The sequence below is a fragment of the Peromyscus eremicus genome, chromosome 23, assembly GCF_949786415.1.
Source record: "Peromyscus eremicus chromosome 23, PerEre_H2_v1, whole genome shotgun sequence".
NCBI lineage: Eukaryota > Metazoa > Chordata > Mammalia > Rodentia > Cricetidae > Peromyscus > Peromyscus eremicus.
In genome coordinates, this window is record NC_081438.1 from 10,711,128 (window position 1) to 10,723,805 (window position 12,678).

General features: G+C 54.4%; 1 protein-coding gene across 1 annotated transcript in view; it reads right to left on the reverse strand.

Moving 5' to 3' along the window:
* The window catches only part of Tpcn1 (two pore segment channel 1), a 34,066-nt gene extending 30,168 nt beyond the window's left edge, over positions 1-3,898 (reverse strand). Inside the window, exon 1 of the mRNA XM_059249048.1 lies at positions 3,625-3,898. Within this exon, the coding sequence (XP_059105031.1) occupies positions 3,625-3,658 (34 nt within the window). The 5' untranslated portion in view covers positions 3,659-3,898. The remainder of the gene's footprint in view (positions 1-3,624) is intronic.
* Positions 3,899-12,678: the final 8,780 nt, after the last annotated feature.

Below are 12,678 nucleotides of genomic sequence, written 5' to 3' on the forward strand. Positions count from 1 at the left end.
AGGAGCACCTGCAGAGGCGGCCAGTACCCCGACACAGGGCCTCTGGAGGAGGCTCTGAAGCCACTGCCCATCGATGCTGGAGCAGAGAGGAGACTCAGCACCACTTGGGAAAAGACGCTGGTCCTTCTGAGCTTGCAACTGGGAGCGTCAATGTGTTTACAGGTAGGCAGCAACGACCACAAGAAAACAGGAAAGGCTGAGGATGTGGCTCAGTGGATAGAGGGTTTGCCTAGCATGTTCAGAGACCCAGGTTCAACCCCCAGCACCACATATCTATAAGTTGAAACTGGGCTTGGTAGCACATATGTGTAGTTCCAGTACTTAGGAGGTTGAGACAGGAGGATGAGAATTCAAGGTCATCCTCTGCTACAGTTTGCAACCAGCCTGATCTTCCTGAGACTGCCAAACAAACAAAAACCACGAGCTGACTAACGAATCAACAAAAGCAGACAGGCAGATGCAGGTGGTCTGAGAAACAACCCCAAACTCAGGCGCTGCCCTGAGGGGGTCAGCAGCTCCTGCGCTGTGTGCTGGGGGCCGAGGGCTCCCACCAACACTGCCTAGCTGGGCTGCTCTGCTCCAAGATGACCAGAACACTGTCAGCACACAGGAGCCTCTCCCTTTGCCCACCAACCTATCTCGAAGCCACTCGGCTTTGTTCTGGAATGATACACAGGCACATCACCAACACAGAATGGCTTCTCCCTCACTAGGGAGAACACCTTTTGCATTCTGCAGCTGACACCACATCCAGATGTGAGTAAATGTGTCTAGAATTGGGGGATCTGCCACAGAGGACCACCGGCTGGTTGTAAAGAGGCAGGATGGGGGTGCTGAGTGTGTGCTGTCCTTGGCCTCTAACAGCAGATTCAGGGAACAGCTGAATCAACACAGGCAGGCGGGGCCTCAGGAAGTGGACAGGCCCCACCCCTAGGATCAAAATGATTCCCCACAGAGTCCTGCCTGGAGCTCTCCCTTTGCCGGCCACTGCCATGTTGCGAATGAGCACCAGATAACGTATAAAATAGATGCAATTGTGTCAACTACTTGTCTTTGTAATCTCTCTTCTTAAACTGGCCCTTCTGCTTTGCCACAGCTGGAGCCATCTCTCCTGGACCAGCCCAGCCCCTTCCATGGACTTGTCCTTTAGCTGTTCTGCCCCATGGCCTTTTCTATATCAGAGAAATAGACTGTGTGTGTGTGTGTGTGTGTGTGTGTGTGTGTCTATGTGCATCTGTGTCTGTGTACGTGTGCCTGAGTGTATCTATGTGTTTGTGTATGTCTGTCTATGTGTGTCTGTGTACATGTCTATGTGTGCCTGAGTGTCTCTGTGTATTTCTGTGTGTGTATCTATGTATTTGTGTCTCTGTACGTCTGTATGTGTATTACTGTGTGTATGTCTGTGTGTCCCTATGTGTGTGTCTGCGTACCTGTCTGTGTATGTCTGTGTGCGTGTGTCTATGTGTGTCTCTGTGTATGTCTGTGTGTCTCTATGTGTGTCTGTGTATCTGTGTCCGTGTATATCTGTGTGTGTGTGTGTGTGTGTGTGTGTGTGTGTGTGTCTGTGTGTGTCTGTGTGTGTGAACCTCCCAGTTAACCTTAAGAAAACTAAGGCAGGGCTGGGGAGGCAGCTCGGTTGGTACAGTGCTTGTGGATAAGCTCAAGGACCCTCACTCAGATGCCCAGCTGCCTGTGGTGGGGCTATATCCCCAGCACTGAGACGGGGTACCAGGTAGGTCCTGGGGGCCCTGGCCAACCAGTCTAAACCAAACCCATGAGCTTCAGGTTCAGCACAGACCCTGTCTCAAATAAGACACTGGAATACAACCTCTGGCCTCCACACATGTATGTATGGGCAGGTATACCCACCCCACATGCTCACACGCACACACACACACACACACACACACACACACACAGCCATTTGGTACTGATCTTCTGCCTCCCTGGGAAACCCTAAGCACTTACCCCTCAGCACTCACTCCAATTAAAATGGCCCCCCTCAGGTCATCTACCCATTCACCACTCTGGCTCCGTAGTCGCTCTGGAACTTTTGGCCTAAAGGATCTTTAAGCAGCCAGCTCTCTCCGGCCTTTCAGCTTCCCATCCTCACACTGTCTCAGGACCGACTCGCTCTGGAACTTTTGGCCTAAAGGATCTTTAAGCAGCCAGCTCTCTCCGGCCTTTCAGCTTCCCATCCTCACACTGTCTCAGGACCGACTGCCCTTGGCTCCTCTGCGTAGTCCCACGGCCATTTGTCTCTGACCCCTGACCCCACACGGCCCAGTGAATGCTCAGAACCTGGCATGTTTGCCTGTTCCCCTGGCTAAATGTCAGCTCTCTGAGGACACAGGCCTTTGTCATGGTCACTGCGGTGTCCCCAGAGCCCAGAACAGTGTCAGTCCGCTGCATACAGGATCAGCAAATCTGTCAGAACCGATGTGACATAAAGGATCTCTCCCTGAAGCCCACGGGCTCCCACGGAATTCTGAACAACAGGTGGCCAGAGGCCGAGGGCACAGAGCCGGGCACAGGACCTGGCAGCGTTTACCCACAGTGCACTAGGCGGTGCCCAGGGGTGTTAAGGGGCTCGACACGGTCCCTCTGTATACAGACCCTTCTAAAAGCACAGAAAGGAGCCATACTTATTCACATGTCCGGGTGGGCAGTCGAGCGCCTCCCCCCACTTTGTTCCCTTCATTCAGCCCTTCACCGTGGAGAACACAACGCAGAACTTGGCAAGGCTTGGGACCTGTTAGCGGCTCTCCCACGGGGACAGGGCTGAAAGGCTCTGGGTAACCTGGGTCACCGAAGGGCTTTTCAGGGAAGCCACAGGTGATTCCATAAAGCCTCCTTCAGTCCATGCAGGTGGCTGGGCAGGGCATTTAGGGATTACGGAAAGGTCGTAAGTGGTGGGCAGGGAGCCACTAGCTCTCCCAGCCCTTTCATGTGGAGGTTTTGGTGGCTTCAGGTCCAAAAGCTCTCGCAGTCTGAGCTGCAACTCCCTGCCTGCGCCTGCTTGGCTGCCGGACTCTGAGGCTGGAGTCGCTCCAGCTCCCGAGGGCCCATTGTGCCTTGTATGAGCTGTGCTCAGGGGCTCGGCAGCCTTCCAGAGGGAAAGGACAATTAAGGGCCCCACGGCAGGGCAGAAGGGACATGTCAAGGCTGAGAGGGTGGAACGAGTGGCCTGCAAGTTCAGATGGGGAACTGATCTCAGGAAGTAAGCAGAGAACGCCCTGTGGCTTCTCGGTGTGTCGCCACAGTGCATGGTCTAGCCCCTGACCCCGCTGAGGACTTGCTCCCTGAATCTGCTCCAGAATCCCTGGCTATGCAGCCCCAGCCCCAGTGACCACTGACATCCACCTACCCTGGTGACAAGACCTGTTCAGCCTCCTCCCACAGAGCTTCCCATGAGAATTAGGCAGCACATCTCCAGGTAAAAGAGCTGGCTTCATCCAACATCACCCCCAGTGTAGCTCCTCATTACAGAGTGCTGCGGCAGACCCTCTCCAACCCAGACTATTAAAGACCCCACCAGCGTTCTCCCCTGGGACTTGACTACGTCCCTGCCTGGAGCACAAAGGCACCTTCCAGATGACCTGGATGGCCAGGAGCAAGGCATACCACGAGAGGCACGATGGAGGGGCCAGGATGACATCAGCAGGGGACGGTCATGGGGCTGGCCTTCCTCAGCTTCCTCCAAGGACAACAGCTGGCCCTCTGCGTTTCCACTTGTCTGGGAGGCAGCTGGAAACGCGAAGAGACGTAGGGACAGGGTCCAAGTGGACAGCAGAAATACAGTCTCCCTGGCTCTGACACCCACAGCTTGGAACAAGACAGAGGAGGCGAGGCTCAGGGACACTCAGCCACTGGGAAGTTGGCATTGTAAGCCTGGGGGAACGTTCCCTAGCAGCAAACAGTGTGTTCTCCACTGCCAGTGCCCTGGGCAGAGCTCTCCTTTCAAAATCGGGCTGAGCAGACAGACATAAAGACCTTGACCACTAAAGATCTGTGTGGTCCCCTCCCCAGAAGTCCTCCCTTAGCCCTGGCCAAGGGCCCAGAACCGTGACCATAAAGTTATCGGAGACCGGAGGGAAGGAATGAAAAGCACCAGGACGCAAAACAACCACCCAGACTGACAGAACACGGACCGCCTCCATCCCTGAGACGCAGACAGCCCAGGATGACCCAAGTGCACAGATGGCCATGCCGCCGCTACGCTGATGTGACGGGCCCGGACGCTCCCTGCAAACAGCTGGCTGCTTCGCATGCAGCCTCCGAAATGGCCCTGCAGGGACTCTGAGGATTCCGCTCGCTGGAGCACAGCACGATGCAGCATCCTGGTGCAGTGGATAAATAGAAAGGGCTTCCATATGCCAGCCATAAAGCTGGGGAAAGAGAGGCGAGGGAGGGAGAGGGATGAGAGGGAGCGGGTGGGCAGCAGAGGGGCTGCGCTGCCCGCGCACACACCCAGCAGGCAAGGCAGCCACTGCTGGCCTTGAGGCCTGGAGAAGTAGCTTTGGGTAAAAGGCCTGGGAGCTGCCTGGGCCTGATGTAAGAGTTCAGACCTGACCGGTGCTGGGAAGTCCACCACACTCTGCCTTTCCAACCGCCGTCCGCTCACACGCTCTTAAACACACACCCAGCACACATGTCCTCTGCGGTCCCAGAAAACCCCTGCCATGTGCTCCCCTGCTACCGTCGGTAGTCCTCCTCCGTGGGGCCTCAGTTTCCCCACCCACGCACTGGGGACCCACGCCAGCTGTGCTCTGGGCACAGCAGAAATGAATGCAAATACCCAGAAAGCACCCGGACGGAGCCCTCTGGAAACTGGAGCCCACCAGAATGACAATGAGCAGCCACGGAACTGCTTGCCAGTTGTCGCTGAGAGTCCCACTCCATGGGCAAAACTTGAGGAGGGAAAATAAAGCAGAGGGCTGCCGGGGGGGTGTTTGCAGGGGCTGTGGCGCCGTGCCACTCCTGTGCGGGTGGCGCTTCAAGGACCCCCGGGTGGAAACTGAGCAGGAAAGGGGCAAAAGGCGGAGGAGCAGGCAGGAAGCACGCTGCCCTCCTCCAAGCCTCTGTTTTCTGGTAATTGGCTGTGAGACGGGGTGGGGAGTGGACCCCGGTATCAGCTCCTGTAGTGAAGGCACAGCTAGGCACACACCACGCTGGCCTCTAGGAAGGTCAAGCTGGCCCAGGGCCCTCCTGGGTCCGATGGCTGGCACCAACTCAACGCCTGTCCTGCCAAAGGCTTACTCGGGCCCAAGGAGGAACAGAAGGCTCCGCGGGACGGCTCACCGGTCAGGTGCTGTTTTAGAAGAAATTCTGGCTCGGAAGTGGTCAGGATAAAGCTGTGTGCCAACTCTAACTCTGTCTGCAGGCCACCTGACCGGGACTCGAGTGGCAAATCCAAAGGGATTCGTCCGTGCAGCCTGCCCTGCCAGGTCTGCGGGGAAAGGGGGAGCGGGGGTGGCGGCGAAGGGCCAGAAGGTCGAAAGCAATAAACAGAGGAAGAGGAAGGAGGCAGGAGCAGGGCAGAGACAGTTGGCCCTGGGGAGTCTGGAGGGAAGGAGGAGGGGAAGGGGGCAGGCAGGGGGAGGCTGGGAAAGGAGACCAAGGGTGTCACGGGCACGGCAGGTGGTACTGCCTACAGTGCCCACCCCCCCCCAAACCACAGAAGAGGAGGGACTAGCCATGTCTACAATCCTGGCACTTGGAAGACAGATAAGCAGCACATTCTAGAACGGGGAGAGGGGTAGAGAGTGGGGAGCCCAGGCAGGAAGCATAAACAGGCAGCGAACAAGGTATACTTGGAAAACCCAAGAGAATTCTGAAATCTAGAAGCTTAACGAGTCGCAAAGAGGTTAAGGCTGAGGCAGGGGACTGGCAACAGTAAAGGTATTTACTCCCACTGGAGCCCCTCGGGACCACGCTTTGTTCTAAGGGCTCAGCAGGTGGTAGTTACAGAACACAAATGCCCCAGGAGCTGGACCCTGCTGTTATGACGCCATCCGCCGAGTGGGGGCACTGTGGGGCAGAGAAGGGACTTCCCCAAGGTCAGAGAGGGAGCCTGAGTTCCCATCTCCCCTCCGCTGCCTCTGACAGGACAAGGTTATGGGTTACAGGTGTGGACTCCCAAGCTGCTGGCTCTCCCAAGACTCCAGTATCTCGGCAGTGGGCCGCCCGAGGACCCACAGCCACGGGGCCCATCCGGTCCAAGCCCACCTTTGCTCACTCTACCTGTATCAAACCACAAGATCCATTTCTGCCATGGCACACTCACGCCAGAGGCCAACCACAGCCACGCTGATGGGCTTCAATGCCATTCCGGGAGCAGAGCCGTCTGGTCCCTGTCGTCCCCTATGGTTTGGTAATCCATACATGATACTGTTGTGGAACGATCCTCTTCTACACTATGAATATGTATGACTCTCATCGGCTAATACAAAGCTGACAGGCCGGAGGCTGGACAGGAAGTTAGGGGGGAAAGCCAAACTGGGAATGATGGGAAGAAGGAGGGTGGAGTTGAGAGTCGCCAGCCAGCCACAGAGGAAGCAAGATGAGAATGTTGTGCTGAGAAAAGGTACCAAGCCACGTGGCTAAATATAGATAAGAATTATGGGTTAATTTAAGTGTAAGAGCTAGTTAGTAATAAGCCTGAGCTACCGGCTGAGTATTTATAATTAATATAAGCCTCTGAATGGTTGCTCGGGAACTGGCCAGCAGGAGAGAACCGTCTGTTTACATGACACCACCTTCTTCAGGTCATGAATTTCCAGGCCCAGCTTGGACCTGTAACACCTGCTCTCCGGTGGTGGGGTGTGTCACACAGTGGGTTTCTATGCTCATCACCACCTCACACTTAATCCTAGTACTGACTGGGCACTTGCCTTGCAGAGTGCTCAGAATATCTCAAACATGTAAGGGCTCAAAGACACACATGTGCACATGCACATACATACACACTACCCCATTCGCTGCTCCTTGGTGGAGACCTCAGCATCTGTACAGACATCTATCTGGTCATGATTACTTGGAAGCACCTAAAATACTGTGAGTCCGACTTCAGGGACTAGAGCCCTTTGGGCCCCTGCAGGAGGCCAGCGGACAACGCATACTCCCAGGACAGGACTAGCTCAAACTCCACCAATACAGGGCTGCAGCTGGGCCCTGCCTGATCCACAGTCCCTACCCAGCGGCTACCAGGGTCGTTTGCCAGGAGGGTTGCCTGGACCCAGCTCTGTGAATGCTGCACCTGCCAGCATCTGGGGTGCATCTGGGGCTGCTGCAAGCCACTCTGTTCAGAAAAGCAGCAGTCAGGGCACAGGTACCCCTAGAAAGTGACATTAGGAGGAAGTCTATGTCCTAAAAGACCTGGATGTCTGGGCACAATGAGCAGTCCATGTCTCCAGGGAGCTGAAACCCTGGGTGGTCAGTGGCCAGGCGTGAGCTGAGTTCTCTTCCTTTTGCCTCAATCTAGTAGGACAGCAGCCTGAAGGAGACATTATAAAGGAGACCCGCTCTGGAGGCCTGGAAGGGAGCTCCTGACTGACTGACTGTCCAGGGCATAGGAGTGGGGGAGGGGTGGGGTGGGCATCAAGGAAGTTAACCATCCTCAGATTCAGATGTCTGTCTAGAGTGCACAGGGGTGGGGAGTAGGGGGTTGGGGGGCATGAAGGAAGTTAACTATCTTCAGATGCTCAGCCCAGGATCGCTGGAGTCAGAAAATCAGCTCCCAATCCCTAAGAGGAAGTCAGAATTCAGAATGAGGAAGAGCTGGGCTCGGAGAGAGACCTTCCTCTATGACTCGGGGCTCAAGAGGACACCACCTGCGGTGTGGCCACTTTATTGTGGATGACGGAGCCCTGACACTTTGTTACTAAGTTTCCACCCCTCCCTTGTGACTGAATACAGTGACCCTCCTGTTTAATCTTTACACGGACTCTGACTTAGCTGTTCAGCAACACCGTCTTACAGATGAAGAAATTGAGGCTCGGCACAAAAAAAAAAAAATGCTTAGAACTTCGTTCTAAGTGGTTCAGCAGTCATATCAACTTCCTCCCTTTGCTGAAGAAACCTACACAACTGAGGAAACATTAAAATCCCAGACTAATCTGTGGGCACCTCCACCACCACCACCCTGCCCCTCCATCACACAGACTCCTAAAGCTGAAGAATTCTCCCAGCCATCCCCAGCTTCAGGCTCTGCAGCCCCTTCACATTCTGGGACACTGCCCAGTCTCCAGATAGAAATGGGGGGTGGGGGGACCCACTAGGTAACAGATTGAAATGGCCGACTGGCCTAGAGGCCGAGTGGCTTCAATACTAATAAAAATCGAGCCTTGGTGAGGCTCCAGATCCGCTTCAGGGTCTGCATGACGACGACCATGATCGCAAATGACGAGGCAGGCCAGCCAAGTGTGAACAGCCGAGCTCGTGAGAAGAGGGGACCCTTGAGAGCCACAGAGAGAAGATATCACGCTCGCTGCTGACGACCACCCACAAGTGCGGGCCGATGCAGCCGGTGGCCTGGAGCGGCTCCAGGCCATTAGCCAGGGCCGAGCTCCATCGTCGTCACCCAGCTGACTTTCCACAAGAGCTAAGCGAGTAAGAGAAAGAAAATGAAATGAAGTAGCATTCTACTAAAGAGAGACATCTTTAAGAGATGGTAGGGGGTGGGGGTGGGGGCAGGCAGTCTCCAAATGGCAGGGTCGGGGAGCTCGGATGTGAGGGAAGGCGGTGGTAGTGTGGGGGGGGACCAAGCAGCATAGACTGAATGCTACAATTATAAGAAACAAGCAGGCTGGAGGCTGAGCGAGACCTCCATGTTCAAACTGCAGACTGCTCTAGGGAAGCAGGTCTCATCAGGGCTATTCCGGTCAGATGGACATGAGGGAATCTCTTCCTTACCCCAGAGGACTCGAGGGGCTGGTGGTGAAGCTGTGACTCCATCTCAGATAGTAAGCGCACAGGGAAGGTACATGAGACCTGGTCTTGCCTTTGTTAAACCTGCTGTGCTCAGAAACAGCAGCCATCTACCCGGCCGGGCACTCTACCTCCCTACCCCATCCCACCCAGCCAGCTCCGACTGGTGTCACCAACTGGAATAGATTTACAAACCCAGCCTGAACCGGGTGAACGAGGAGATGGTAATCCTATTGTGATTCTCTGCCAGTTCGCCAAAACCCCGTTTTCTCACAACCGTTAGGAACTCATCGCTCTGCAAAGTGAACCCAGATTAGATACGGCAGATTCGGGTCTCCAGGAGCTGGGCTGTGTGTGGCCGCTGTGTGACTGGGCACAGTGCAATGTGGCTGTGTTCTGGGATCAGCTCCATGCTGGAAGGAAAAGGAGCCGGGCCTACAGCAAAGGAAGACTAGTGGAGACAGAGGGGACGGCGAGAGTCGGGTGGGTACAGGAAGCGGGTGCGGCGCTGCCCACCTGTCAGCCTCGTCGCCGGGAACTGAGCCAGGACAACTAAAGAAAGTTCTAGGCCAGTCAGGGCTATGTTGTGAGACCCTGCCTCAAAAAAAAAACAAAACCAGACCAGTCCTAGCACTTGAGAGGCAGAGGCAGGAGGAACTCCGAGTTTGAAGCCAGCCTGGGCTACACATCCCAGGTCGGTCAGGGGCTGCATGGTAAGGCTCTGTCTCAAATAAACAAACGACAACAAAACACAGGGTTGCCGAGAAGGCTCACTGGGTAAAGGCACCAGAAGCCAAGCCTGACAACCTGAGTTCAATCTCTGGACTCACATGGTGGAAAGAGAGAAGCGATTCCCACAGGAAATCCTCGTCCCCGCACGAGCCCTGGCATGTACACACAGTAAACCTATCTTGAAAACCAAAACCAAACCAAAACAAACAAAAAACAAAAACAGAAGTTGCTGGTGCTAAAAATACAAGTCACATGTATCTCCAAAAAAAAAAAGGTGCACTATTTACTGTTAGTTGAGATCTAATGAAGCTCACTGTGCATTACTTACTGTCTGTGTGGTCTATTCCTGTGTAATAATTAGTAGTTAAAACAACCTCCCCGTATCTAACTTAGGTACCTCAGCAGTCCATCAGATCTGGCAGTTTAGACAGCTGAGCACCCGGGTGGACACATGGCTGCAACACTAGGCTTCTAAGCTTCCGGGCTGTCAACAACATTCAGGTCCTTGCTGCCAGGCGGCCTGAGAGGAACTCTGCATCAGGGCCACCTCCTAGACGGACCTTTCTAAAGTCACCTAGACTTTAGGTATCTTCTCCTCCCGTCTTTACTCTTCTTTTTTTTTTGGGGGGGGGGAGGGAGGAGTTGAGACAGGGTTTCTCTGTATAGCCCTGGTTGTTCTGGATCTCGCTCAGTAGACCAGGCTGGCCTCAAACTCAGAGATCCGCCTGCCTCTGCCTCCTGAGTGTTGGGATTAAAGGTGTGCGTGTGCCACCATCCCCGGCTTCCTCCCATTTTTCCAATGACCTGCCCACATCCATTTCTCTTCTTTCTTTTTTGTTTGTTCTGAGGACTAAGGACTTGGTCTAAAGCAGAGAAAACAGGGCTCTGAGGTCACCACCAGTTCCAAGGTGGCTCACCAGCATTTGCTGAAGGGACAGACCCTGTGGCTCGAGGCCTGCCTAGGTGGATGCCTTCCTCCCACACCTCCTTAAGCTTGACTGTAAAATGGGAGCAAACTCTACACACATCTTGAGTGGGGATGACTACCTGTAACACACACACACACACACACACACACACACACACACACACACACAGAGTCAGTCAGTCAGTCAGTCAGTCACCAGCAAGGGCAGCAACAGTGGCCGGAGAGACGTCAGTTAAGCGGTATGCAGGTCACTCCATTTGCAGCTCCTGTATTTGTTGTCCAGCCAAAGAGCAAGGGGGACACTTGCGGAACATGAGGGGGGATCTGCAAGTGCCCTAACCCAGCGGAGTCTGGGAAGCCACCACCAATTTCACCAGAGAGTTGTCCAATCATAACAGTCTTCCAGAGAGAAACTGTGCCCTGCACCGTATCTCGAATAACTCAAAGCCGCCCCAGGCAGGAACACAGCGCTGCCACCCGCATCGAGAACACGGGGAGGGGGAGATCGCTGAGCCATATCCAGGCACTTCATAGAATCTGTAATTGCGGGACCTGGGCTGGACTCCCAGCGGGCAGGGTGGGCGGCTGTGGGAGAGGGTTTCTGCTTTGGGAAGAACCAAGTGACAGAGCTCAACCACCCAGCTGCGCAGAGGGACACCCGCCCCATCCCTGATCAAGATGGAGGCTTGAGGCCTGGGTGGATTCCAGGGGGATACAGCAGGTACAATGGGCCTGGACTTAGAGGCCACTTGATCTGGGGCCGGGCTGAAGGGATCAGGAAGGGCACAGCAGGAGGGTGGGGTGGTCCGCTCCCACTTCCTGCCTCCTGCTGCCAGGATGAGACTAATTTAAGTAGCTCCCTGACCAGGGAAGGGTAGTCTGGGACAGTCCTGCAGGCTTCTCTCGGTCCTGATGTTTCCCAGCACCTCTGAAGCAGGAGGGTGCTAGGCTTCCAAGATGTGCAATGCAAGCAGCCTGGGGAGGCTCAGGGAGCCTGAGTCAGAGAATAAACCTCCAAACCTGGCTCCTGCCCCCACCACATGGCCGGAGTCTCCAAGACAAACCCACCTTGTGGTTACCGGTTTCAGGGACAACCATCTATAATATCACCAGCTGACAGTCCTACCCAAAACACTCCACATATCCAGCCAAGGCAAGATGGTCTCTCTGTCAGCTGGGATTTCTTGCCGAATCCAGTACCAACCAATCATAAAGGTGGCCATCTACCAAGCCTCCCCCTGGAATACTCCAGGCCCTGTGGTCACTAGGAAGGCTCCTGTTTCAACTTCACGACAGTACCAAAGAGCAGTCTTGGTGTGGCTATCTCTTTATGAATGAGGGGACCCAAGCTTGGAGACGTGCTATAGCCTGCCTGAGGGGCACAGTCCCTGCTGTGCTGGATTGACACTCAGCTGCTCTCACCCATCACGCATCGCGCAGGCTCATCCCATGCCTGCCTAAGGCACTTGATTGGTCTAATAAAGCTGAACGGCCAATAGCTAGGCAGGAGAGGGCCTGGCGGGCAGAGAGAATAAGAAGGAGGAGAAATCTAGCCTTGAGAGAGAAGAAGGAGAGAACTAGGGAGAAAGAGAGGGCCTCGCCTGGGGCCAGAAGCCAGGCAGCCACGAGTCAGCCATGGAGACAGCAAGAAAGGAAGATATACAGAAAGAAAGGTAAAAGCCCACGGCAAAACGTAGATAAGGAGAAACAGATTAAAATAAGAGTTAAGCTAAGGCCAAACATTCAAAACTAATAACAAGTCTCTGTGTCATGATTTGGGAGCTGGTTGGTGGCCCAAAAGAGAAAGCCTGTTACAAGGGAGGCCTGGCATCCCACCTCAACCTTGACTCCCACCCTCCCCAGCTCCCACTTTTTACATCGTGGTAGTGACCTAAGTGAATGTAGTGGCTTAATTAAGAAAAACAGCTTAGATTCAAGACTGTAAAACATCGGTAGCGAACTTCTGCCCTCCGGGGTTCTCCCACTGTGCTATAAGCCTGTATTTAAGACCTCTTCCCTCCTTCAATAAACGGCATTCGGCATTAAAAAAAAAAAAAAAATAGAAGAAAAACAAAGACTTTAAATTCTTT